The following is a 27003-nucleotide window of genomic DNA, read 5'->3' on the forward strand; positions in this document are numbered from 1 at the left end:
TATATCTTCTATTACAAGAGAGAGAGAGAGAGAGAGAGAGAGAGAGGGAGAGAGAGATTTGCCTACTTGTCCAACATCTAGTTTCAAAAGCAAAACAACAATATACATACAAGTTAATTAAATTCATGGCATTCTAATTTTATATATCACAACAAAAAACATGTTGCTAATTACATTGCAATATGAAATCGATGTCCTGCCACTCCAAAATTTTATCAGTTTATTTCAAATTGCTAATTGCAATATGGAATTGATGTATTGCCATTCAAAAATCCTATCAATTTATTTAAAAGTTGATTAAAAATAAGCCTAAATCCATGGAGCTGGATTATTGCCATTCAAAAATCCTATCAATTTATTTAAAAGTTGATTAAAAATAAACCTAAATCCATGGAGCTGGATTATTGCCATTCAAAAATCCTATCAATTTATTTAAAAGTTGATTAAAAATAAGCCTAAATCCATGGAGCTGGATTGAAGAAGCGAATGAAATGAAATTAAGGAGATTGGGGAATAACTAATGAATCTTTTATGCTCCTCTTGTCCTTGCTAACTCTATAAGTTTGGTAATATTGGGCATGATAAACCTTGAGTTTTTAGCAATTACTAGTGGGTCGGTAGAACATTGCAAAACACACTAAAACATATAAACTTTACCTTTCATGATTCACTGCCTACTTGGATTCCCAACCCTCTTCCTAGAGCGCTCAATCGTGTTTGGTTTGTGAGAGTTTAGGTTGCCCAAATTAGTGCAAGTTAAATGGGGAGTTAGGCTATTCAAAGCAGAATGATGTGAGCTTAATGGACTGGTTAGAAAGGTTAAAAAGAGGCTTACTATAAATTTTAGACCTCTAAGGTCTAAAGGCCTTTAACCCAGCTTTCCTATGATGTGCATTGTGACAACTATTACCACCTCATTGCACAAAATGAGACCTACTTGCAAGACTCCCATACAACTTCAACGGCTATTGGCATCCCCATCCCTTTGGAGTTTGAATGCATTATGCAACTACCTCCAATTCAGCATGTCGACAAGCAAAAAAACAAGCAAGTGGCTTGTGTGTGTGGGTGGCAGCAAATATGTGTGCGAAACCACCAAAAAAGTTATTAGTAGTAGACACATATGCGTGTGAAATTATATAAAAAAGTTATTGTCACCCCATAAAATACACTCAAAATATATATCCAAACACAAAGTTATCCCAAAGAAAGCCATTAACTCGCTCCGCTATCAATCAAAAGATGACAAAGATTCTAATTCTTTAATCAAAGTCCAACATTAAAATTAAAATTAAATAAACTACAAAAAATTTGTAGCCCTTGGATGAACCAAGAAGAGGTTGATTGAAAATGAAATTGCTTGGCAACACTCCAAGGACCTCTAATTGGGCGGCTAAGCATATTTTATGGGCGGCGGTTTTTTCGTGTGTGAAAAGGCCTGGGTGCGTAGGCAGCTTATCCATCCTTCTGTGCGTCTGAGATAGCCACAGCGGTCATGGCTCTCGCCCTCTCTTCTATGTTAGCTTCTCCTTGCGTCCCGACGTTTCGCCGGGGTGTTTTCCCCTCGCCGCAACAGGTATTCGTCTCAGTTTACTTCATTTCAAGCAAGGACAGTATATTTTAGTTTAAAGTCTTCGAAAATCTCATGGAGAGAGAGAGAGAGAGAGAGAGAGAGAGAGAGAGATCCATCTACCTGGAATTGTGCATAAAAGGTTACCCATTCAACACTGGTAGCGACTCCCAGGTGTCTTATGGAGCACATCGCAGACTCGAGAACGTGCACGCTATGGTGTGCATGCCAGGGGGTGTCCAAGGTGTCCTAGGGTGCATTGCTGACTTGAGAGAGTAGATTTACGCTAGAACACGGAGGCAATGATTAAGGGGGTGTCCTAGGTTCCACTGCTAACGTGAGAGAGTAGCATGCATGGCTGACCTTTGTGAGTAGCACCACACTAGAGCTTAGAGGCTGGGTGTAGGACATGGAGGTCACAGAGAGCGGGTTCCAGGGTGTCCTACCATGCAAAGAGGTTGGTTCTATGCTAGAACATAGAGGTGATGGTCGGCGTGTTGCGAGGTATCTTAGTATCTTACTTTCACTACCCATGATGCAATGGCCAGAAGATTGGCAGGTTGGGAGTTTCCTAATGTGTATTACTGAAGTTGCACTACATCAGAGTATAGAGGCATACTTCCCTGACCTCGAGAGCGGCACTGCACTAGCACATAGAGGCTTGTTTTGTCAACGTCTCAGGCATATTTCCAGAGCAACCTCCCACAATAGAGGTCCATCTTAACGGATTTCAATAGTTTGTGGAATGAGCTTCCAACATTAAAGGTCCCTGCATGGATGTATGGATGAATATTAGAAAGGCAAAGGCATTAACCATGTTTTTCTGTGAGTTGTTTCAGGCTAGTTTGAGCTTTGTTTGCTTCGATGGCTTGCGGATAACTGATACACCAAAAGGGTTAGGGTTACCAAGCTTAATTCAAGGATGCACACCTGTCCCACGGCAATCATGGGATGGGTCTCTTGCCGTGGTCCCTGTCAGAGCAACCACAGCAGAAGCTGCACCACTGGTCAGTACATCTTCTCATTTTTAATGAAGCTGACTACATTTTTTTTTGTTTTCAATCTAATTTAATGTATCTCTCCAATTTAAGTCAAGCTTAATACGTGTCCTCGCTTAGGCAAGCTTAATATGTCTCTTCAGTTGTTGTTACCATAGAGCACCTAGGGACCTGAAGATGTTCTATAGTTGTGCACGCAACCTAATCTTGTGTGTACATTGCTAATTCTCTCAGTCACCTTCAGGGAGTGCCTCTATCAACAAATAGAGGCTCATATGATACCTTGCACCCAGCGTATGTCTGATAGCACTTCAGCAGTATAACATTCAGCATCCCCTCCTGCTTCTTGGAGCAGAGGGCAGGAGAGTCACCCTTGGATCCTGATGCTCCACCTGTTTCTGGTATATATCTGAGTCTTGTATCTGCATTTGGTATAGAATCATCCGAGGATAGCCCAAATGGTAGCTGTGGAAAATCTGTTACTGTTTTAACAACTTCAAACAGCTTCTCGAGGTCTTCACAAGATGCAACCTATCTTAGATCTATCTGTTAAATAAAGAAAACATGCAATGAGAAAGTCATCTGATGAGTTTAAAGTGTCTAGAAAAAGAGAGGCAGGGGCCAGGGGGCTTATTCCATGGCTGGCCACTCTCAAAGGGAGGCTACATATGTCGTGTTGGAATAAAAACCACATTGGGGCCGGGGAGGCTGCACATGCTATGGTGGGGGAAAAAACCATATTGGGGGATGTCAAGTGGTGTCATTCCCCCTCTGAGACAAGAAAGGTCTGGGGATCCAGATGTGCAGAAAAGCTGCCCTTTGTTCTTGCATAGCCTTGGAGCCGGCCTGGAGGTGTTCCCAGTGGCTATGGAGGGTGTGAGCAAGGATGCTACTTGCCTTTCTAACGTGGAAAGCCAGGGAGGCTACACATGCTATGGTGGGGGGGAAAGCCATATGGGGGGATGTCACCCCCCCCAAATCAGACAAGAGAGGTTGGGGGGTACAGATGTGGAGAAAAGCTACCCTTTTTTCTCGCATTGCGTTGGCTGGAGACGTTCCTGTGTGAGCAAGGATGCTACTTGCCTTTGTAACGTGTTGGTTTTTCTGCTCACAACCCAAGTTGTCAATGAAACTCAAATGAACAACAGCAGAATACATTTGAGAGGTGGGATGGCACCTCAGGGTTTGACGAGACTTGTGTGTGGTTGGTGCCTTGAATAGAAGCAACTGTACAGTTTCAGCATTTCAAAGAGTTGCAGAGAATTGATACCAAGTCATACTGCCTAACTCAAGCATTGGTGCAGAAATTTCTAGGCTTGATGTGGTCTGTGGGGTATCGCAAGTGGTTGGTGCCTCCTATGAAGGCAACTATATGGCTTTCTAGTAAGCTGCAGGAAGACTAGATAGTCGTGATACCATGATTCCACTAGCCATACTGCCTCAATCATGTCTTTATTCAGAACTTGGTCAAATTGTCACGTGCAAGACATGCACTGGCTGATCTCAGAGCTAATCTTGAAGGGCAACAAGATAAAGAACCAGATAAGAACCTGATTTTGGAGCGTGTGCTGCTTGAGTGGGCAGGGAAAGACTAGTGGAGGACCCAAGAGGGCTGTTGGCCAGCGCAAGAAGGGAATATTCTATTGTTGGCTGCAGTATTTTGGGAATTGTTTGTCCAGGACCTGGTTGACCAGCAGTTGGCCAGTCCACTTGTAGTTCCCAAGGCCTATAAAAGGCATAGTTGCTCATTGTTTTCATTATTCAGTCCAACCAAGGACTGAGTCGTAGATTTAGAGTCAGATTAGGTATCATTACCTTCTCCAAGACAGCCTATGGCTGTAGGACTTGTACATCCTTTTGGTACCATATGAATATACTAAATACTCAGCTCTTCTGCATGCGTTTTGCATCAAGCATGTTCCAGGATGGTGTTTAGGGTTGAAAGAAGACTCCCAAAGGTTCTGCATGTTGCACAAATACTACTTGCCTCATTGACTTGATCCTTTGCTAAAGACCATGCAACACGGTCCATTTGGGAATAAGGACTCCTTCACTGTCCACCAAATCTGGCTGCTGCTTCTACTTCACTATTGGAGGCAAAGGTCCAATCAAAATTTGATAAATAATCTCATCATATACTTCTCAGCATGAAAGCATCCATGGAGGCCACATTGGAGGTCTGTAATGCTAAGTGATGTCATTGTCTCTGTCAGAGAGGAAGGTGCCCTATTGCCAAGTGTGGAGGAAGGAGGCCCCTAGATGTCTCTGCATGCGGTCCGAATCTCCGTGAAGGTTTTCCCACTAATCGTAGAGTGTATGAATGATATCTGACCTGATGGCCTAGATGGACTCCGCTTGTTGGGGGGGGTGAGAGAGAGAGCCCTCGATGGCCTCTTGCTCCATGCCCACCAAATGTGCCATGCCGCAATTGTTACGTCCCAAGGCTAACCGGACCTTCAGGTTAAGTTAACCATCGCCTATGGCAAGGCATTTTAAGTGGGGGTAAGTAGCTATTATGAGACATGTGCTATATTTGGCTCCTAGTAGGAGGCCTATATAAGTAACTCTATGAATCAGTTTGAGGGAGAGCTCCTCAGACCTAGACCGAGACTCGAGGCCTTGAGATTACTTCGTGCTTATAGGTGTGTCCCCCCTGTGCTTGGGGGTGAGCCTGAATGGCTTTACGGTTGGGTGGTGAGCTAGATGCCCGAGTCTTTGTGTGTGTTTCTTGTTTGTTAATGCTTAATTGCAAGGTCTGCTAGCCTGGGGGCTTTACATTGGTATCAGAGCGAGACCTATTTGGATTAGTGTTGCATGCTCGGAAGCCTTGCTATACTGATCCACAGTCCTAAGCCTGAATAAGAACATTGATGCCAAATAAGCATAACTAAGACAGAGGAGAGAGAAGAAGAGAGAGATTGGTGTCCGGGTTTTCTTATATTTAATATGGTACAAAAAGGTTACATGCATTGAGGTTTATTGTGGTAACGCACAATAGGGTCTTCTTTATACCTTGAGCATCCAAATTCTCAGAGCAGAGAGAGAGAAGAGAATGAGAGAGTGAAGTAGACAACACCTTATTGGGTCCCAAATACTTGTTGAAGGGTCCCCGTTGCAAGTAGAAGTATTTGCTTATATTTTTCTTTGGAGAATGTTGTACAATGCTTGAGAAAACAAGTGATATGAATGCCCAACACAAGGACGAGGAAGACCGTACGTCGATTGAGTATCCACCAACTCCTCAGACAGATAGCCATATAGAAATATATAATTAGTTGGCATTTGATGTTCTCAAGTCGTATTGCCATAATTAGCAATCAAAGTGGGAACATTATCTTTCTTTGGTACATGCCATCATCAACGATACCCACTCATCTAGTATTGGTTAGAATCCTTGTGAGGCAGCATTTGGTTGCCATTTGGTTGCCATTTCTCATCGCTTCTTACGAGGATGGTGTTACCTTCCTTGGAGGCCAACAAGAACCACAAACATTTTTAGAAATCATTGAGTCAGTAAAGGAGCACCTTGCTAAAGCTTATGCTAGGCAAGCCAACAAGTCTCGTAGAGATGTGAGTTGGACTAGCATTGTAGATGGTCTTCGATGAGCAACAACCAGAGATGGTTGACAAAGCCGAAGTCATCGAGCTCAAGCAAATTCTCCTCCATAGATGGAAGCATGGTTCCGATCTTAGATAACGACAATTCTATACGAAGTTTAAGGACCAAAGCACTCATGAAGCCGTATGGCTAGATGAAGAATTCTTCCAAGAGTTCTCGTAGATATTGTTGGACTATTTGGAAGCCATGAACTTGCTGCCAAGGCAAGCAAGAGGGAATGTCACATGCACCTTGCACAATAGTGCTATGTGTTAGCACTATATGTAACATCATACAATATTAATACCTTTTTAGGATTATTTGTTTTATGAATTGGTCTGCTCCATTGTAAGTCCTAGTCTAGGACATGTCAAGCACGAGCTACTTAGTGATAGAATGTGCAGCCGAAGAAGGGAAAGTGGAAACACAGGAGAGAGAGTGAGAGAGAAAGATGGAGAGGAAACACAGGTGAGAATCTGCTCTCAATATCATCACCAAAAGGAATACATGTCCTGAGCAAGAGGGGAGAACCTCGTATGTGAGGGATTGCAGCTAGACAAGCAGTGAGATATGAGGGAGGCATGCTGGCTATATATATGCCTACATGAAGGCAGCCGACTGGAGATAAAGTGCCTCCACGACTGGGAAAATACCTAGGACCATAAAATGGGAAATAAATGTCACCATTTGGCCACCCGATTGGTCCATCCGTGCTTTCTTATCATGTATGTACATTGGATTGGTGTCCATGGGAGTTGTATATGCCGGGGATTGATGCCACTCATGTGATACTGTGGACTTGGCTTTCCGTTGGGACTTGTGCCTTCGTGTACATGCCCGGAAATGCTTGGTGGATTGGTGTTCCATTGGGTCTGGTACCACTGGAGCACGTCTATTTTGGTAGTCTCATGAACGGGGATTGTCCATACCAATGCTGCATTGCATAGCATCTTTATGTGCTTGCTTGCAATTGAAATTGCATGCTATTTTCATGCTTGCTTGACCAATGTGTAGTTCCGGGTAAGGGGACGCGTGCCCACGAACTGTGCGTGTGAAACTGTCTGCTGACATGGTTATGTGGCATGTTACAGGTGGTAAGTATTGGTCATAAACCTAGCCTTAGGAGTTAGCACTAATTTATAAGTGAGTGTGTACACACTTCATTAAGTTTTGGGCGACCAAAACTCACTTTTGTTCTATATAAGAAACTCTTCTAATCAAGAAGTAGAAGGATGTTTGCTAGAATTGGGAGTGAACCACATTTCTCTATAACTCATCACTTTTGTAAAAGCCTAATTTATAAAGGCTACCTACCTTTTCATTTATCCTATGGTTAAGAGGGGGTCATTTTGTTCTTGTATGTCCAATGCTCACCTTGCTCCATGTTTGGCATTCTCCCATGGTGACATTGAGAGGGGAAATTGAAATATATGTTATACAAGTGGTAAAGGGTGAGAGAAAGAGGTCATGTAGGTGTGAACGCACCCCAAAAAAAGCGAGCATGTGGGTGGAAATGGGATCTAGGGTTGGCCCAACCCTAGCCCTTGGTGGACCCTATATAAAGGGCAGAAGGCCTCACTTTTTGTAACACAAGTAACACAACACTGTCAGAATACGCAGCGGAGATGATGACAAAATCTGGGAACACAAGAGCAAAAACGCAGGCATAAAAACAGCACAAGAGAGAGAGAGATGTAGGCGTGTAACTCTGCTCTATATACACAAGAAGATCCCGAGAAATGATACAAATAAGGTATGGGGACTGGGGTCCTATATATACATCCCATAGAGGGCAGTCGGCCAGCAGAAAGAGTGCCCACGACTGATAAAAAGGTCCCACGATTGCATAAATGCAGTTGGCCAGCACATGAATGCCCACGACTGATGAAATCCGGTCGGCCAGCAGCTCAGTAGCCCACGACTGATGAACATACAGTCGGCCAGCACTGGAGTGCTCCTGGCATCCTCTGGCTACCCTCCCAAGCCTCAGAAAAATGGGAATAAATAGGGGAAAAATACGGGGAGTGAGGAAAAATGATAAAACACCTGATAAGGGCGGGCACACCCACAACAAAGGCCCTGGTGTATAAATCTAGACAGGAGATGACTTCTAACACCCCCTCTCAGCTCCTGGTTGTGTAACCAACCACTGGGAGCTGGGGTGCCGCCTGAGCAAATCCTGAGAGAGCGACTTCGTGAAGAGGTCCACCGTACTGTCCTCCGTTGAACAGAACTCTAGCAAGATGTCATCAGCAACGATCTGTTCACGAACAAAGTGCCTCTGGATGACCATGGGTTCCTCCAGTGGAAGCCCAAACCTGCAATGTAACCTCCTCCTGCTCCATAAAACTGCTCTTGGGCCATAAGTAGATCCCCTCGTGTCCGAATCTCCTCCCCAAACCGAGTCACTCCAACCGTGGAGTCGGACTCCATCCAACAATCCCCCTCCTGTGTACAAAAGTCCATGATCCTTCGCATGCCGCAAAAACCACAGGAAACACAATCCTGCCTCCCAAAGAGACATCTGCAACCATGAGCTCAACCGCCTCATCAGGAAGCTCCCGTCCAATCTGGTGTCCATCAACCAGATCAATGAACCATACATTTTCTGAGTCACAGAGACATCACACTGCTCACAAGGATCAACACCTGTTACAGTGCACAAACAAGTCCTGGAAACCTGATGAAACCTGTCAACAACCCCCTCTGAATCCGGAACCACAAAGCCTGGAGAAACCACCTCCTTCTGCAAGTAAGCACCTGTCACCTGCCTGGCTTTCCGAAAGGTCCCCGTGGAAAGGACATCCTCATCTAGTGGAGGTTCTTTGTCCCGAACACTACGAGACATCAGAGCATAAGTGACCTGTTCAGCTTCCTTTGACTCATTAACACAAGAACTACCAACATCAGTACTGGAAAGTTCCTGCCAACTGTTGCCATCTACTGGCAAGCTATCCACCACCTGGTCTCGGAAAGCCCGCACCTGTAGCGTATCCACACTTAAGTGGCCATTACCAGACTGCCACTCATCACAAACCTGAGGACCTGGGAGAGAGAGTGCTGAAAGCCTGTAAACTCCATTCTCCACTCCGCCTTCCCAAACCACTTGGCCTGTTGCTTTATCCCGGAGAGCAACAGAATGCTCATCAAACTCCACCCGTACGCCAGTCTTGCAAACCTGATGCACTGACAACAGATGAAAACCAAGTGCCGGAACATACAACACCTGGGAGGAATGCTTCCCCCTCTGCCATCGGGAACTATCTCCATCCTGCCCTCACTGTGAACTGGGATAGTGGATGTATCACCAGTAAGAATATGACCAGAAAGCCTGCAGAGATCCTGTAAACTGGAACGGGAAGGAGTCATGTGCCTGGAAGCACCACTATCGAGAATCCACTCCCGAGTATCCGTTGCGGAGAGTCCTCCAATCTCCTCTTTGCCTGAAGAAAATGAAGCATCGGTGTCCATCACCTCCAGGTGCACAAAAGCCGGAGTCTTCATGATTGCTGCTGAGGAGTCTTCACCCTTCTCGGTCTTCTGCTTGGGACACTGCCTCCAATAGTGGCCTTTCTCGCCACAATCATTACAAGTCCTCTCTGCCTTCAGTTGCTCGCGGTCAGCGTCGGACTTCTTCTTAGAAGACTTCTCCGATGAAGCCTTCCCTTTGCCCGAGTTACGGCCTTTCGACCGTTGGCCAGTTAAGGCCCAAAAACCTCCACCCTGAGGAGGGTTCGTGAATCGTTCCTCCTGGTCCAAGACCATGGGCACAAGCTCCTCCCACGTGATGGTGCTGAGCCTGCCACCACTGGTAATCAAAGACGAGTAAAATGTTGAGTACGAAGAGGGCAAGTGTGACAGCAACGTGATGGCCATGTCCTCTGACGATATCTCCTTCCCAGCCTGAAGAACTTCCTGCTGAAGAGCCTGCAGCTTGTTAATATGCTCCCGCATCATCGACGACTTTGCAGGGCTCATAACCCGCATCTGTACTTCCAAGGAAATCCTCTTCATGGGCGATACCCTGTTGTAGAGTGAGGCCAAATGCTGCCATATACCTCTGGCCAGCGTCATATGCTTTATATGATTGATTACCTACGGTGTGCAGTTGAGGAAAATAAACGAACGGACCCTGGCATTGACACGATCCCACATCTGTGTCTGGGCCTCCCGGTCCTTCCGGATCGATGGTAACTCCCCTTCCTCTACTTCCGGCCGTGGAACACCAACAACGACGAAATCGGCGAGGTCGTAAGACTCCAGAACAGATTCCATCATCACCTTCCATATGCCGTAGTTGCTCCCGTCCAACTGACGGTCCACCGGGAACGTGGGGAGTGTCGGGATCTTCACATGTCTCTCGGCCATCTCAAACAGATCTGCCATAGCGGGGATGTACTCTGAAAAAGGGTGGGTGGGTGGGAACAAAGAAGAACTAAAACTTGCAAGTGGCTGTCCAGCAAATCAGCCCGCCTTCCTCTTGCTTCTCCTCTTCCCGATCAGCCCAAAACAGTCCACCAATCAGCCACAAAACAGTCCCCCTCTTGCTCACACAAATCCCAAGACCTATCTAGAGCCTAGGGCTCTGATACCATGTCAGAATACGCAGCGGAGATGATGACCAAATCTGGGAACACGAGAGCAAAAACGCAGGCAGAAAAACGGCACAAGAGAGAGAGAGAGATGTAGTCGTGTAACTCTGCTCTATATACACAAGAAGATCCCGAGAAATGATACAAATAAGGTATGGGGGCTGGTAGGAGAGTGATTAGTACTTGGAAACACTCTTGGAAGCTTGGAAAACACCCTAGCAAGTTGGGTATGGCTATGGAGAGCTTGGAAATGGAGAGAAATGGTGGAAAAACAGAGTTTTCAGCCTCCAAAAATCCTCATGAAGAGAAAACACGAATTTCTCTTAATAAGTAAGTGAATTGGGGTCCAATCAGGTGAAGGGACATGGGGAGATGCCCATTTATGAGTAAAAAGGGAGGATCAGGTCCTGGACATTGAGTCTTGTCCGCCTCGGGACTTCAGTGAGTGTGAACTTGGAAGCGGTCATAATTTATAAGTGACTTTTGGGCGCCCAAACTTTAATGAAATGGGAACGCACTCACTTATAAATATTGGCTAAGTCCTAAGGGCTATTTGAGCCTAGATTGGGTAATACTTACCACTTGTTCACATGCCACACAACCATGTCAGCAGACAGTTTCACACGCACGGTTCACGGGCGGGCGTCCCCTAGCCCGGAACTACACATAGGTCATGCAGGCATGAAAACAGCATGCAATTTCATTTGCAGGCAAGCACATAAAGATGCTATGCAATGCAGCATTGGCATGAGCAATTCCCGTTCATGAAACCATATAAGACCAGGCGTTTCCAGGCAAGTATATGCGATACCAGACCCAGTGGAAAGCCAATCCTCCAGGCGTTTCCGGGCATGTACACAAAGGCACAAGTCCCAGCAGAAAGCCAAGTCCTCCAGGCGTTTCCGGGCATGTACACAAAGGCACAAGTCCCAGCGGAAAGCCAAGTCCTCCAGATATTCCGGGCATGATAACATCAAGTCCCAGCGGAATATCATATCCAACTATACAGCATGACACGTGTCAATCACCTGCATAGGCATATTCCATAAGCCATGGACACCAATCCAATATGTACATAGTGTGAAAGCAAGAGTGAACCATTTGGGTGGCCAAATGGTGACATTCCCCCCCGCTTCTAAACAGTTGTCCGCAACTGAAATGCATCCAAATATGTCTGAAGCACATGCGGGCAATCTTTGAAGAACTCTTCATCTACCCATTTAGCATCAATGGGAAGATAGTTCTTAAACTTCACAAGGTAACGCCTCACAACTTTGCCTGCAGCAAGCTTGCGTTCCTTGTGATACACAATCTGCTCTGGCTGCAAGATCTCCTCAAGCTCATCCACTTCTGGTGGATCCTCAATGACCATTTCACTGGGCTCCGGCCCTACATACTTGCGAAGGAGACTCACATGAAAAGCATTGTGAATGTGCCAATGACTAGGTAATGCCAATCTGAAAGCCACTTCATTGATCTTCTCGATCACTTGAAAAGGTCCATAGTACCTAGTTGCAAGCTTAGGATATGCACCCTCTTTGCCAGGCCTCTTTGCAAGTCTTGCTTTCTCAAATTTCAGCAATACCCAATCATTCTCTTTAACATCCAATTGCCTTCTATGCTTGTCGGCAGCCTTTTTATGCTTGTCTTGTGACCTTGCAATGGCTGTCCGCACCTGAGCAAAAGCAATATCCAAGTCTCTTACATACTCATCAGCTGCAAATATCTCATCCTTTGTGCGAAGGATGGGTGGCAAAACCACCTTATCATAAACAATCTCAAACGGGGCCTTTCCCGTAGATGCATGCACCGTGTTGTTGTATGCAAATTCCACAAGCGGTAAGTACTTCTCCCAAGAAGACTTCTGATCCGCCACATAACATTTCAAGAGATCCAACACGGTTGAATGTGCAGCCTCACTTTGCCCATCCGTTTGAGGGTGATAAGCTGATGAGAAGTCCAATTTGGTACCCATGTTATCAAATAAGGCCCGCCAAAAGAGACTTGTAGTCCTAGGATCTCTATCCCCCACAATGGACTTCGGCATTCCATGATGTTTGAACACTTGTGTAAGATATATTTTAACCATATGCTCAGCTTTGATGGTCTTTTTGACCGGCAAGAAATGAGCTTGCTTGCTAAACCTGTCCACAATTGTCCAAATTGCATCATTACCCTGTTGGGTACGTGGCAAGTCCATAATGAAATCCATTGTAATACTTTCCCATGGCTGCGTGGGAATAGGCAATGGCTGAAGCAAACCTGGTGCCTTTTGCCTATCAAATTTGACCTTTTGATAGGTGATACATGCACGTACATGTGCCTCTATGTCCTTCCGCATACCTGGCCAAAAGAAATACCGCTCAATCATGTGCGTAGTAGGCATTATGCCTCTATGACCAGCATATGGAGGAGCATGGCACTCATCCAAAACCTTTTGCCTCATGTCAGACACCACACATAGGCAATTATCTTTCATGAGATAACCCTCTTTGATCACATATGAGGCATGTGCATGACTAGCCATCAAATCAGCCCAAATAGTGGCAAAATCAGCATCCGTATGATACAAATCACGCATGGTAGACAAGTCCCCATGAGAGGCAACCGAGATAGCTGCTACATACGGCTTTCGTGACAATGCATCGGCCACTACATTCTTCTTTCCCGGGGTGTGCAAGATCTGAAAATGAAACATAGAGAGGAAATTGGCCATCCTCATATGCTTCTCTGACAATTTAGTTTGAGTAAGAAAATATCTCAAACTCTGGTGATCTGTCTTCACAGTGAAATCAGCCCCAAGAAGGTAATGTTTCCATATAGTAAGTGCATGAATTACAGCCAAGAGCTCTTTCTCATAAATGCCAAGAGATAGCTCTGCATCATGCAATCTACGACTCTCATAAGCCACGGCATGTCCCTCTTGATTAAGGACAGCCCCTATGCAATTTCCAGATGCATCACATTCCACACAAAAAGGCTTTTGCAAATCCGGAACGATCAACACTGGACCATGAGTAGTTGCATCTTTCAATGCGAGGAATGCATCTCTCTCTACATTAGTCCATTTGAACACGGCCTTCTTCTTTGTCAAATCATGCAAAGGAGAAGCAATCCATGCAAAGTGCCGAATGAACCTGCGGTAGTAAGAGCATAATCCAAGAAAACTACGGATCTCATGCACTGAACTCAATTCGGGCCAATTCCGAATTACATCAATCTTTGCAGGATCCATCCGCACTCCATCTTTGGACACAATATGCCCAAGATAATGTATCTCTGACAAGAAGAACTCACTCTTCTTTGCATTTATGAAGAGTTTATGCTTATGGAGCTCTTCAAAAACAATAGCCAAATGAGCTTTATGCTCTTCTTCGGTCTTCGAGAAGACTAGTATGTCATCAAAGAAGACACCTGTAAATTTCCTGTATCCACGGAATATGCGATCCATCATTCTATTGAATGTAGCCGGGGCATTTGTAAGACCAAAAGGCATAACAAGATACTCATAAAGCCCAAATGCTGTCCTAAAAGCAGTTTTGTGTACATCCTGAGGCACTACACGCACTTGATGATATCCACTCTTGAGATCAATTCGGCTAAAGCATGCCGATCCATCCAACTTGTCAAGGATGTCGTCTATGCGTGGAATCGGAAAACGATTCTTGATGGTAAGCTTATTCAAAGCTCTATAATCCACACACATACGAAAGGATCCATCCTTCTTTTGAACCAAGAGGACGGGTGAACAATATGGAGAAGAGCTTGGCTGAACCAAACCCTTCTCAAGAAGCTCATTCACTTGCTTCATGATCTCCTCTTTTTGGGATGCACTTACACGATAGGCTGGCCTATTAGGTGGTGAGCTACCCGGCACAAGATCAATGCGATGATCTTCCGGTCGTACAGGTGGTAACTCATTTGGTAACTCATCAGCAAAACAATCATTGTGCTCTTGCAAAAATTTCAGCCTATCATTACTAAGAGTGTTTACATGTACATTATTTTTCTCAACATGATCTCGTACAAAAATCAAGTACGCAAAAACACTCTTTTTCATTACTTTCTTAATTTGTACATGAGATACAAGGAGAATGGTATCACCCTCTTCACCAGCATCAATTACATGTTCTCGGCCTTTATGCATGAATGTGATCCTGTTAGTCTTGTAAGCCTTGCACGGATCAATACGTGTATGCCAAGGCTTTCCAAGCAATACATCACAGCCATTCAAAGGCGCCACAAGAAAATCCTCATGATCCACATAGCCTTGAATGTGTATGCGCAACTTGCCAAAAATAGGCATGACCTGCACTTCTCTACCAACAAAGGCAGTCCCTGCTTCAATTTGAGGACCCATGTCCTCCACTTCAATACCCAAAGCAGCTGCCATCTGAGTGGATATGAAATTCTCCGATGCACAATCATCAAACATGAACAAAGCAGGTTGATCTTTGAGCTGTCCCCAAGCTTTACATACAACCCTATCTTTGCTATCATGTGAAGTGTTGCCCTGCACATCCGGAACCATATGCACATTAGGCTTCGGTACATTAGCATTTTCAACTTTGTTCTTCTTATTTGGGCATGCTCTTGCCATGTGCTCAGTGCTGCCACAAGTAAAGCATTTGCCTTCACGCATATATTGCTCCTTCTTCTCAGCACTAAGACCAAAGTTTGCCGGCTTATAAGGGCGCTTGTTAGCAAACTTATTTTCAGCTTTTGGACCTGATTTGGCTTGGTTTTGGTCCCTTTTAGGTGGCTGTCCATCATTTTGCAGGTTTTGGACAGCCCTCTCTTTGCCTTGAAATGAGGGTTTAGCCTTATTGGATCGACTCAATTTGAGTTCCAATTGCTCGGTGGCGGTGGCGGCTGCGATTAATTGGTGTAAGGTATGACCAGGATACATTTGTAATCCCGCTTTGTACACGGGTTGCAATCCCGATTGAAACCTTCTTTTCCTTTCCGCCTCGGTGACATGCATAAATGGAGACACCTCCAAGAGCACTTTCCAAAACTTTTGTACATATGCATTTACCGATTCCCCCTCATTTTGCTTTACCCAATCCCACTTCATTGTTATCTCATTCAATGCATTGGGAGGCAAGAATTGAGCATAGAACCTCTCCTTGAACTCTTCCCATGATCTAGCAGGATTCGGTGAGAGCTTCTCCGTGAGCCACCAATGGGCAGCAGTGCCTTTCATGAACATGCTTACATGCTGGATCATGGATTTCTGAGTGAAATCCTCATCACTGAAAGCAATATCAAACTGGGCAATAAAAGCAAGTGCCTTTGATGCATCATATTCTCCATGATGTGTGTCAAACTTCACAGATTTGTCTCCGGTTTTGAAGTCACGAGACTTTGATGCATGTGTGTGCATCTCAACATGTTTTCCCCCATGTTTGTCCATTGGGACAGTCCCTGTAATTGGCATCATTTTTGGACCAAAAGGTGATGCATAAGGCATAGATACATGTGCCCTGTAAGCATGAGGCATGGCTGGCCCCTCAACATGCATTGATACATTTTCAGCCATAGCTTCTCCCTCACGAGCACACTCGAAGGCATGAGTGGCATGAGAGATACGCGGAATACCTGCACCAACAGAAAATTGCAGCCCATGTTGCATGTGTTGTGCATGTACATTTTCAGCCGGCAATGGCATTTGACATACATTTTGACCACTGCCATAAACATTGTATCCTTCACGGGCTACATGAGATATTCCTGCATGGCGTGAAGTCACTGATTGTTCCTCTCCCAATGCATGGAGATTCATCCTCTTAGACATAACTTCTTGTTCGGGCACTTGTGGGGATTCCAAGACATGTGGGATGGTTGCCTTTTCTGCATAGGCATCCTCGGTACGAGCCAAGTATGCACGTGCTGCATCCCTCGGTTGCATGTGCAACTCTTGAGCAATCATTGCCATTGCATGATCCATATAAGATTCAGCTTTCTTGGCCTTCAAACGATCATGTACCAATGGATCCTCGCGGCGATAGAGATTCAATTCTTCTTGTTGTGCATGGAGAAGAGCCTGCATACGAGTAAGTTCAGCTCTCAAGACTATGGACTCTTCTTCTTGCATCTTCTCTTTGCCACGAGACGGCTGTCCCACATATTCATTGTTGGGGTAAAGGCGTTATGCCCACCCTTATAGTGTGTACAAGCCCATAAGTTATAGTACATAGTACACTTAGTACTTTTAATGTACTAAGTGCACTATGTGTACTAGTGCAATATACATGTGTGATAGGGGAGTCACACACTCATGCCTCATGAGTTGACTTATCCCCACAACTCTCTCTCTCTCTCCCTTGTTCTTCTCTGTGTATGTCTCCCATGAATACTCTAACCTAACCCTAATTCCAGTTTCTCCCCATCATTCATGTTCCCTATTGTGCACCACATGAGTTTGCTCATCCTGTAAAGCATTGGAGGCATGCATTTCATTGTCCTTGCCACTTGTATTAGCATCTCCAACATTCATTGTATGGCTGTCCATAATGTTCTAAGTGTAGAGATAGCTAGTGTTCACGGTGATCGTCTCTCACGATAGAAGTGAAAGAGAACCGTATGCTCTGATACCAATGTAACTTGGTTGAACACAATGCTAATCAATACACTTAAATACACTAAGATTTGAAGGACACTTGCTCAAATACAAGAAGTAAATTGCTGAATTGACAAGAGGCACACAATGAGCCGGAACGGCCGACCCCTCCCTTGAGTAAATTGTATTACTATTGGAGAAATTCAATACATAGCTTCACGGGCATCCATTGCCAAATCCTCCATGCCAATGCATATGAAATTCAGCATTTAGAAAACAATGGTATGTCGATGTAGATCACCAAGGAGCTGCCTTGATGCCCGGCCCGACTTCAGTGCCCATATTCTCTACCATTGGCTCTATGTTCTACCAAGCAAGGTAGCAACATCTTCAAGAGCACATAGGACAAGAGAAATACTACACAGGGCGGCTAAACAAGGAGTCCTGCCCTTCTACTGAGTAAGTAATGACAACACATTGTCCAATTAGCTTACCAGTCTTCATAGAAGTTGTTGCAAGCGGAAGCCTTCGCGTTGGAAGCTTTAGAAGTGTTGATATCTTCGATTTGCCGCAATCCTTCGCGACAAAAGTCTTCAAGAGGATGAAGGGAACCTTGGGAAAGCTTCCCCTATGGTTCAACTTGAGAAAGGAAAGCTGAAATTAGGGTTTTCAGCAAAAAGACCAGAAATTACAGCAAAAATGAGAGCTGTTTTGCTGAATTTCAGTCATTGGGAGTGAGTAGGAGAGTGATTAGCACTTGGAAACACTCTTGGAAGCTTGGAAAACACCCTAGCAAGTTGGGTATGGCTATGGAGAGCTTGGAAATGGAGAGAAATGGTGGAAAAACAGAGTTTTCAGCCTCCAAAAATCCTCATGAAGAGAAAACACGAATTTCTCTTAATAAGTAAGTGAATTGGGGTCCAATCAGGTGAAGGGACATGGGGAGATGCCCATTTATGAGTAAAAAGGGAGGATCAGGTCCTGGACATTGAGTCTTGTCCGCCTCGGGACTTCAGTGAGTGTGAACTTGGAAGCGGTCATAATTTATAAGTGACTTTTGGGCGCCCAAACTTTAATGAAATGGGAACGCACTCACTTATAAATATTGGCTAAGTCCTAAGGGCTATTTGAGCCTAGATTGGGTAATACTTACCACCTGTTCACATGCCACACAACCATGTCAGCAGACAGTTTCACACGCACGGTTCACGGGTGGGCGTCCCCTAGCCCGGAACTACACATAGGTCATGCAGGCATGAAAACAGCATGCAATTTCATTTGCAGGCAAGCACATAAAGATGCTATGCAATGCAGCATTGGCATGAGCAATTCCCGTTCATGAAACCATATAAGACCAGGCGTTTCCAGGCAAGTATATGCGATACCAGACCCAGTGGAAAGCCAATCCTCTAGGCGTTTCCGGGCATGTACACAAAGGCACAAGTCCCAGCGGAAAGCCAAGTCCTCCAGGCGTTTCCGGGCATGTACACAAAGGCACAAGTCCCAGCGGAAAGCCAAGTCCTCCAGATATTCCGAGCATGATAACATCAAGTCCCAGCGGAATACCATATCCAACTATACAGCATGACTCGTGTCAATCACCTGCATAGGCATATTCCATAAGCCATGGACACCAATCCAATATGTACATAGTGTGAAAGCAAGAGTGAACCATTTGGGTGGCCAAATGGTGACATGCGTACTCCCCATAATTTTGACATATGCAAACACATCCTTGAAGGACATGAGCAACATCAGGACTTTCTCCCAGAACTCAAAATCCAACCTAGCACTGATGCAGTCATCTTTGGGTCATCAGTAGTTCCTAGATTCATCTTTGTCAACTCATCTTCCTTGACCCACTTGGAATGCTTGAGGTCTTTGTCAAAAGCCTTTTCCGCCCCACTGCAATGATTTGTTGTAGGCTCGGGGTACTGCCATCATCGGCCAGAGCCTCGTAAACATTTGTAGCTTCACCTAGACTTTGCCTTATGCTTTGCGGATTAGACTGATCCTTGGTGACTTTATCCTTGTGTGGAGGGCTTGGTATGTGTCCATTATCTTGACTACGTCAACCTTGAACAGGCTAATTAGGGTTGCATTTTACTAGAGATAATCTTCCTCCTCGTCGAGGTATAACCCTTCCAGCATGTTGACTCCCTCGGCTACTCTCAGCCAAAACGGAGATAGACTGGGGAGTCCTGTGCAAACTCTCTAGTCTGTCCCAACTTTTTTTTACTGCATAGTACTTTCTTTGCTGAGCAGTGCAAATAGCAGTGAAATATCGTTGCAAAATAGTGAACCCGTTTACTGCAAAAATAGCAGCATTTTTAGCAGCAAAAACAGCCCGACATCTACCTATCCTTCTAGTTATAAAAATGGTGCTATTTTTGTTGCTACACCCTCATTTTGTTTTATTGTTTGGCTTACCCTGATCACATACCATAGCAATGGCACAACGACACCAACAAAATTTGGCTATTCTAGGATTCATAGGTGAATACAAACACATTGATGATTTAATGACTGTAGAGAAGATTGTCTTGTGACCTTGCAATGGCTGTCCGCACCTGAGCAAAAGCAATATCTAAGTCTCTTACATACTCATCAGCTGCAAATATCTCATCGTTTGTGCGAAGGATGGGTGGCAAAACCACCTTACCATAAACAATCTCAAACGGGGCCTTTCCTGTAGATGCATGCACCGTGTTGTTGTATGCAAATTCCACAAGCGGTAAGTACTTCTCCCAAGAAGACTTCTGATCTGCCACATAACATTTCAAGAGATCCAATATGGCTAAATTTGCAGCCTCACTTTACCCATCCATTTGAGGGTGATAAGCTGATGAGAAGTCCAAAAGTTGTGAGGCAGTACCTTGTGAAGTTTAAGAACTATCTTCCCATGGATGCTAAATGGGTAGATAAAGAGTTCTTCAGAGATTGCCTGCATGTGCTTCAGACATATTTGGATGCTTTTCAGTTGTGGACAACTATTTAGAAGCCGGGGGGGATGTCACCGTCGGCATCACAAGATGTAAAGACTCTGTATAAAAGATGGGGTCCATTTGCTCAAACTCTGTACCATGAGTTGCTCAATGCTGTATAGAAGTACACGCCATTGAGTGGGCATCGCAAGATGAAAGAACACCACATCCCCCTCTGAAAAAAGAAGTCGTCGGACTGGTACAAGCCCAACTGATTTCTGATCCAAATCCAAAAAACTTTGGAAGTACCACTGTGTCCCAGGCACGTTTAGCAACCACAGATCCAAAGCATTCCACCGGGTCCAAAAAAGCGTCCTCCAAAACAACAGGCTTGCAGAACTAGCAGGGGGAGGGGCATCCTTAGAAGCATCACAAAGAGAGCCAGAGGTAGATTCCTCACAATGAGGAAGGGAAGCAGGATATAAATTGCAGTGGTAACAAAGTCCTCAAAAGCATCAGAGATAGCAGAAGACTGTTCCAGAAGTAGAACCAGATCCCAAGAATCAGCAACAAATAAATGATTCATGTGAAAGGATCACACCGCAAGGGCAAAACACCCTCCTTGTTCTGCAAATATTACAAAGAACACAAGCTTCGACAAAATAAACTCTCCTCGGGATCTCTGAGAAGATCACCTCTCCTCCAAAATCTGTAAACTCCTGTCACAGAAGAAAGTCTCCACAGATACAAAACAGCTCCCGAAAAACTGATCCTCAAGTGAAGTAGCTGGATGTAGAAACCGGGAAACCGTGTAGGCCAAGAACAAAACACAGGTATAGATGCTCCAAAATCAACAAAACGCTGACTGAAATCTGAAATTCAGAATCCTCCTCAAGTACCAAACTGCCTCCAAAGCCACAATCCAAACAATAAACCCCCTTTGCAAGTGATCTGTGTCCACTGGAGAAGAAAACACAGCCAAACAAGGGCTACAAACCTGAAAATTCAGGTCAACCAGTGTCCACACCTCCTATGAGGAAAAACGCTGAAGAGAAGGTACCTTCGGGTCCAATAGATGAAGCCCAGGTGAAGGTAGAGCTACCAGCAAGATCGGGTCAGAAAAACGCAGCAACCATGGCTGCAAATCTGAAAACGCAGAGGTAAAAGGGGCAATAGAAAGGGCTGAATATGGAAACGTTGAAGCCTTAGATCAAGAACTGCTGCGAGAACAAGTACAATCAGGGGGGGAGGGATGGCACACGATAACTAGAAGGGACAGGCAAAAGGGGAGCCCAGAGAGCTCCAAGAACAGGGCGTGGGAAAGCAAACCCAAACAGGCCAGAAACGCAGCCTGTTGGGACAGCAATGTTGCTGCCCAGACTTGGAAAAATAGTCACCTGAGAACCTTGGAAGGTGCCGCTAGAAGGGTGCATCTCAAGCTCGCTATGTCTTTGCACTTGCAAACGACTGGCTTATAAGTGGGACCATGTATTTTACTCTTATTTCGTCTCATCATGCTATGATGCTTGCAATTGCAAGTGATCAAGTGGTCCAGAAGCTTTTGTTACTTTGAAAGAATGGCTGTTTGACATAGCTCTCATTAAAGTTAGCTGTCGGGGCTCCTTTTAAGGGTTTTTGACTTATTTATTTCTGTTTGTGTGGCTTACTGACTGCACTTTTTCATGGCTTTTAAATATATGTACTAAACTGTGAGACTGTGTAATTGACAGGCCCTTCCAAAGCAAAAGATTCGCATCAAGCTGAGGTCATATTGGGTACCTCAAATCGAGGAGGCCACAAAATTGATTCTAGATGCTGCCCGCAGTACGGAGACCAAGATCATGGGCCCGGTGCCTTTGCCCACTAAACGAAGAGTGTATTGTGTGTTGAGGTCCCCACATGTCAACAAAGACTCTAGGGAGCACTTCGAGATACGAACACATCAGCGCCTCATTGACCTCGAAAATCCGAATGCGGGGACAATCGACTCTTTAATGCAGCTTGATATTCCCGCTGGAGTAGATGTTGAGGTCAAGTTATCGTAAGGATTTACACCTTTTGGGTGAGGGCAGTTTTTGAGCCATTTTCACGACAAGTGTTTGTGTTTTAAATGCATTTGCGTGGTGATTTCCAACCTTTTTTGCAGGGGTATTGTTTGTCTATCATGTTCCCAAAAGCATGTTCTGATTTCAATTCTAAGTGTTGGGAGGGTATCTCTCTTGTCCTCATGGCATGTTTGGCAATAGGTCTGTCTGCTGTATATAGTTTCAAGGAGGCGGCTATGTTGGCCTTCTAGTTCTTGCTTTATTGGTAGCCGTGTAAGATTTTTTTTTTTGCCAGCAAACCTTGCATTGGAGCTTTAGTGTCATCCCTTCCCCGCGGCCCCTAAAACTAGCTGGCAATCACATGCTCGCTCATGTTCGCATGGGCGCACACCCCTTCACCTTGAAGAAGCATAAATGGTTTTCATGATTTTCACTTATTGTTGCATTGCGTTAGGAAACAATTGGGGATGATTTTTCATGATTTTTTGAAGTTTTTAGTTGTTGCACTAAAAACTAGGGTTTGGGGTTTTTTTTTTTCACGTTGTGAAAGCCATAGTTTTTTACATAGTTACTCAGCTTGTGTTGAATAATAATTTTAAGCCATTTCTATTGAATTCTTCATCTAGACGTACAGTTGGTTTTTATGACCATGAAAAAACTAAATTTTCACTGTTCTCATTTTTTGAGATTTTTTTGGCTGAAAAACTTTTATTCTAAGTCACTTTTTTTAAAATGGGAATCTTGAATTTTTGATGCTAGCACATCCGTATATGCAATTAGGTCAATGACCAATTTCAGATGATGAAAAATCAAGTTAGTCACTAATGTGAAAATTGTAAACTTGTGAGTTGAAATTGACTTTTTGCATACATAGTGGATTACCGTTATATAGTAAAGATAAAAAAACATGGTAATCATGTGATAGAAAAGAACACAATGATGCGAATACTTAAAGCTCTCATATCAGGCTTGATACAAGAGCTTGACCATACATAATGCATGCATTAGTCTCTCCATAGACAACCTTCCACCACCTCTATGTAGGGAAAGTTAAATAAAAAGGAGACAAGCCTTTATAGAAACAAGGCTTACAAAAAGATACCCATGACATTTTGATTTTGAGGGGCTGAAGTCTAAGCAAAGAACCCATGACTATACAATATACTCAAATTTTGGGAAACATCCTGGGGAAAGAATTCTTGACTCTAGAAAAGGATTAGAAAGCCCAATCATAACCTTGCTCAGTAAGAGAAAGATTTTCCATCTCTGTGAGAGGGCTCCAACTTCGGATGTCGTAGATGCTTTAACTTCATCTTCATACTCTTGTACCATGTTTGCATGATCCTTTGATTGATTTGTTTCCATCTTATTAAAACATCTGTCTTTTGTATGTCCAAGATTTTGCAATAGGTGCACGTGATGGTCTTCCTTTCTTGTTTGCCTTTTATTTTGAAGAGGAAGGCTTTTTATGGTTGAAGTGGTGTTGCTTCAGTCAGCTCTCTAAGATGGTGACTCATCATATTTTCTCATGAGACATCCTTAGTATTGGTAGGATCTCATTGCTCTTTATATCCTTTCTATGCTGGAAGAGGATGTCATTCATATTATCTTCATCAACTTGTGCTTTGGTCACACAACAAGTTAAATGATGGAGCCTAAGTTGCTCAAATGTTCACCCAAAGTTTGATTCTCATTCATCCTTAAATTAAAAAACTTTTACTTAAGGAATATCTTTGAGTTGTTGATTTTGTTGCCCAATAGGCTCTCTAGTTTCTTCCATACCTCTTTTGGGTAATTTTGTCAAAGTACACATGGTGGATGAGTTGTCGGTCCCAAGACAATCAATGCCATTGCTTTGCCATTCTTGTCCTCCCATATTAGGATTTGTTGGGCATCTTCTTCTTTGTTCGATGTTCCATACTCCTCACATCATTAAGGGAAGTCATATCTTAGTCTGCCATGTTGGGAAGTTTTTCCCACAATAAACTTCTCAATGGACACGTTTCCCCTATGTGCCTCCATGCTATAGGAAGCCATCAAGTGGTGATACAGAGGGACAACCCATAATGCTAAAGAGGCGGGAAAAGAAAAGCGCAAGGTTGAATGGATGAAAAAAATGTGTGATGGTGGAACAGTAGAGAAAATACATCATAGATAGTGGTGATGTAGGATTCGCCCTTGCTTTGATACCATGTAGGTGAGCATGGTTTTAGCCATGAGAAAGCATGAGTGGAAGGAGAGGTGGAGAGATCAAGCCATGGTGACTTGGTGCAAAGACATGGCTGGATGGAGATGGAGATGGAGAGAGAGAGAGAGAGAGAGAGAGTTGTTACACAACACAACAATGATTGTATTATAATACTTCCGCTATGTACAATGATTTATATAGACACCAAGGCTCTATCTTATGTTCTCTTAATAAGAGGGTGTTCACAAACCACTAAACACTTACTAGAGTCCAAAATATCCAACGTGAGTCTCTCACAAAAGTCCTACTTAAGCTCTTCCTCATTTCACAAAGCATTTTCAATCCTCTTTCATTCAAGTGGTAGTTCATGAAAGAACCTTCAAAGAAGAAGGTATGAAGGTCAAAGAGGAGGAGCATATTTGAGTGTGGAGTGCTACTCAAGTGGTGGGTGGAGCTCTTGTCCGAGAAGAAGGTATGAAGGTCAAAGAGGAGGAGCATATTTGAGTGTGGAGTGCTACTCAAGTGGTGGGTGGAGCTCTTGTCCGAGTAGTCAAAGACAAAGAGAAGTGTTATCTGTAAGATATAGTTATCAGTTAAACCAATTTCCTAAAGATTGCATGATCTCTCTTCTAGCATCTCCAATGACACCTCCTTTCTACCTTCCCAGATTTCTCTCTCTTGGTGGAAGTCTTCGTGATCTCCTAGGACTTGCTATTCAACCTTGGTGAGAAGAATGTGAATCTCAAATCGTACCTTCTTGGTTTAAATCTAGCACTTTTGCATCAAGGTAATAGTGGTGGTTGTTTTGGACTCTTTTGTATTCATTGTTCCGACTTGAACTCCTACATTTTTTTTCAATTTCTAGTATAATTTCTCCAACTCCTCCTACATTGCCCATTGAACATTATGGCACCATTTCTTCCTTTGTTCTGCCAAATGTGGAGCCTGCTATTCTAGCAACTTCTGACGATTATCTTCATCTTGAGGGGAATCTTCAAGATCAACCAATTTCTCTTGATGGTCAGTATATCTTGAGGATAAGAATTGGTTTGGAGTAGATAAGAAGAGTGAAGTTCTATAGGGGTAAGTTTACATTTCAAGTGACTTTTTGGTGGTTTATCTCTAAATTTAGTTTCTAGTTCAGCCTCCAAGAAAGGTATGCTCTCATTACCTAAGCTAGGGTAGTTTAAGTGAACATATTTAAATTCCCTCGAACTAGACTTTTCTAAGTTTTCTAGATGGAAGCATAGATTTAAGAATAGTTTCTAGATTCCCAAAGGATAATAAGATGACTCGCTGTAGGTACAAATAGTAGTCCCCAACTTCATATAATCCATAAGTAGACATCTAAGCTAGATTATTAGAAATAAAATCCCTAGGGAACTGCTGGTAATATTCAAACATGCTTTTTGGTAAACTGAGAAGGGCTCTTCATCATCAAGAAAACCTTGAGATTTCATAAGTACAATGATCCATGCCCTAAATTTAAGAAATACAAGATGAATGGGAAATTCAAAAACATCATTAGGCTCCTGAAGTTCTACATCCCCATTAAATAAGGTCGAAGTAGGTGCAGCGCATTTTAACAACCTTTTGGACATAAAATCTACATCATCATGGCTAATGGGATAAGAAATCTATTTGCCTTTCAATAATTGAAATTAACAAGGTAGATGTAAAGAATGTTTGAGTTTACTTGGGGTTTCTAGGTTCAATAGCTAGGGTGGCTCTAACAACTGAGAAGAATGAGAGAAGAGGGTGTGCATGTAATTACCCAACTACTTGCAAGGTGAGCTTGTATCTTCATTCTCTATTTTCTTTTCAGCCTTTATCTTTGCACTTTTGAGCTAGATGAAGGGCTTCCTCCATCTTTAAGGATGCTTGCTCATAATTCTCTCTTGTTGTTTGTGCTATATTTTTCTCATCTTTCTAGTACTTCTACAGTTGTTTGAGAAAACTTTCTCTGGCCTTTAGAAGCTAGGCATTCTTCTTTCTTTCATCTGTAAGTTTCCCCCCAATTTTCTCTTTATTTTTTTAAAGTTGAGTCATTTGCTGAGAAATCTCCTTATTGGTCTTATTCAGCTGATCTCTATCTTACTTTAAAGTTGAGTCATTTGCTTAGAAAGCTCCTTATTGGTCTTATTCACCTGATCTCTATCTTTGTAGATCGTAATTCCTAAACAACCATTTCTCACACTTTTTCTTGAGTCGACCCATGTCATTTTCAATCTTGTGCTTCTCAGCCACCCATAGTGTCGAGCTTGTCTTTTCTTCCTCCAACTATTTTAATAGGCTAGAGATGGTGCAGCTTGTGATTCTGACATTTTCACCTATGCCTAGAGTTCTTGGTGGATGTACTTACTTATTAACTTTATCTTCTCCTTCTTCTAAGACCTTTGACTTTGTATTTTTGTGAAGTCCGAATCAAACTCCTTGAGAGTGTTATCATCCTAATCTTTTGAGTCACCTTCTTGCTCTATACGAAAATGGTTTGTCAGTTGCATTCTTACCTTCTCCAATTTTGGG

General features: G+C 43.7%; 1 protein-coding gene across 1 annotated transcript; it reads left to right on the forward strand.

Annotated features, from left to right (window-relative positions):
* The first annotated feature begins 1421 nt into the window (after positions 1-1421).
* Positions 1422-22472, forward strand: LOC147622339 (uncharacterized). The gene is made up of 3 exons (XM_086823438.1): positions 1422-1576; positions 2410-2577; positions 21975-22472. Exons 1-3 carry the CDS (start codon positions 1496-1498, stop codon positions 22287-22289), a joined length of 564 nt encoding a protein of 187 aa, XP_086679564.1. The 5' UTR covers positions 1422-1495; the 3' UTR covers positions 22290-22472.
* Positions 22473-27003: the final 4531 nt, after the last annotated feature.

The sequence above is a fragment of the Cibotium barometz genome, chromosome 29 (assembly GCF_041138505.1).
Source record: "Cibotium barometz isolate CiBa-2024 chromosome 29, ASM4113850v1, whole genome shotgun sequence".
NCBI classification, from domain to species: domain Eukaryota; kingdom Viridiplantae; phylum Streptophyta; class Polypodiopsida; order Cyatheales; family Cibotiaceae; genus Cibotium; species Cibotium barometz.

Coding starts and splice junctions, on each gene's coding strand:
- LOC147622339 (XM_086823438.1), top strand. CDS start 1,496: ATGGCTCTCGCCCTCTCTTCTATGTTAGCTTCTCCTTGCGTCCCGACG. Junction 1,577..2,409: donor TTTTCCCCTCGCCGCAACAG/GTATTCGTCTCA, acceptor GAGTTGTTTCAG/GCTAGTTTGAGCTTTGTTTG. Junction 2,578..21,974: donor CAGCAGAAGCTGCACCACTG/GTCAGTACATCT, acceptor TGTAATTGACAG/GCCCTTCCAAAGCAAAAGAT.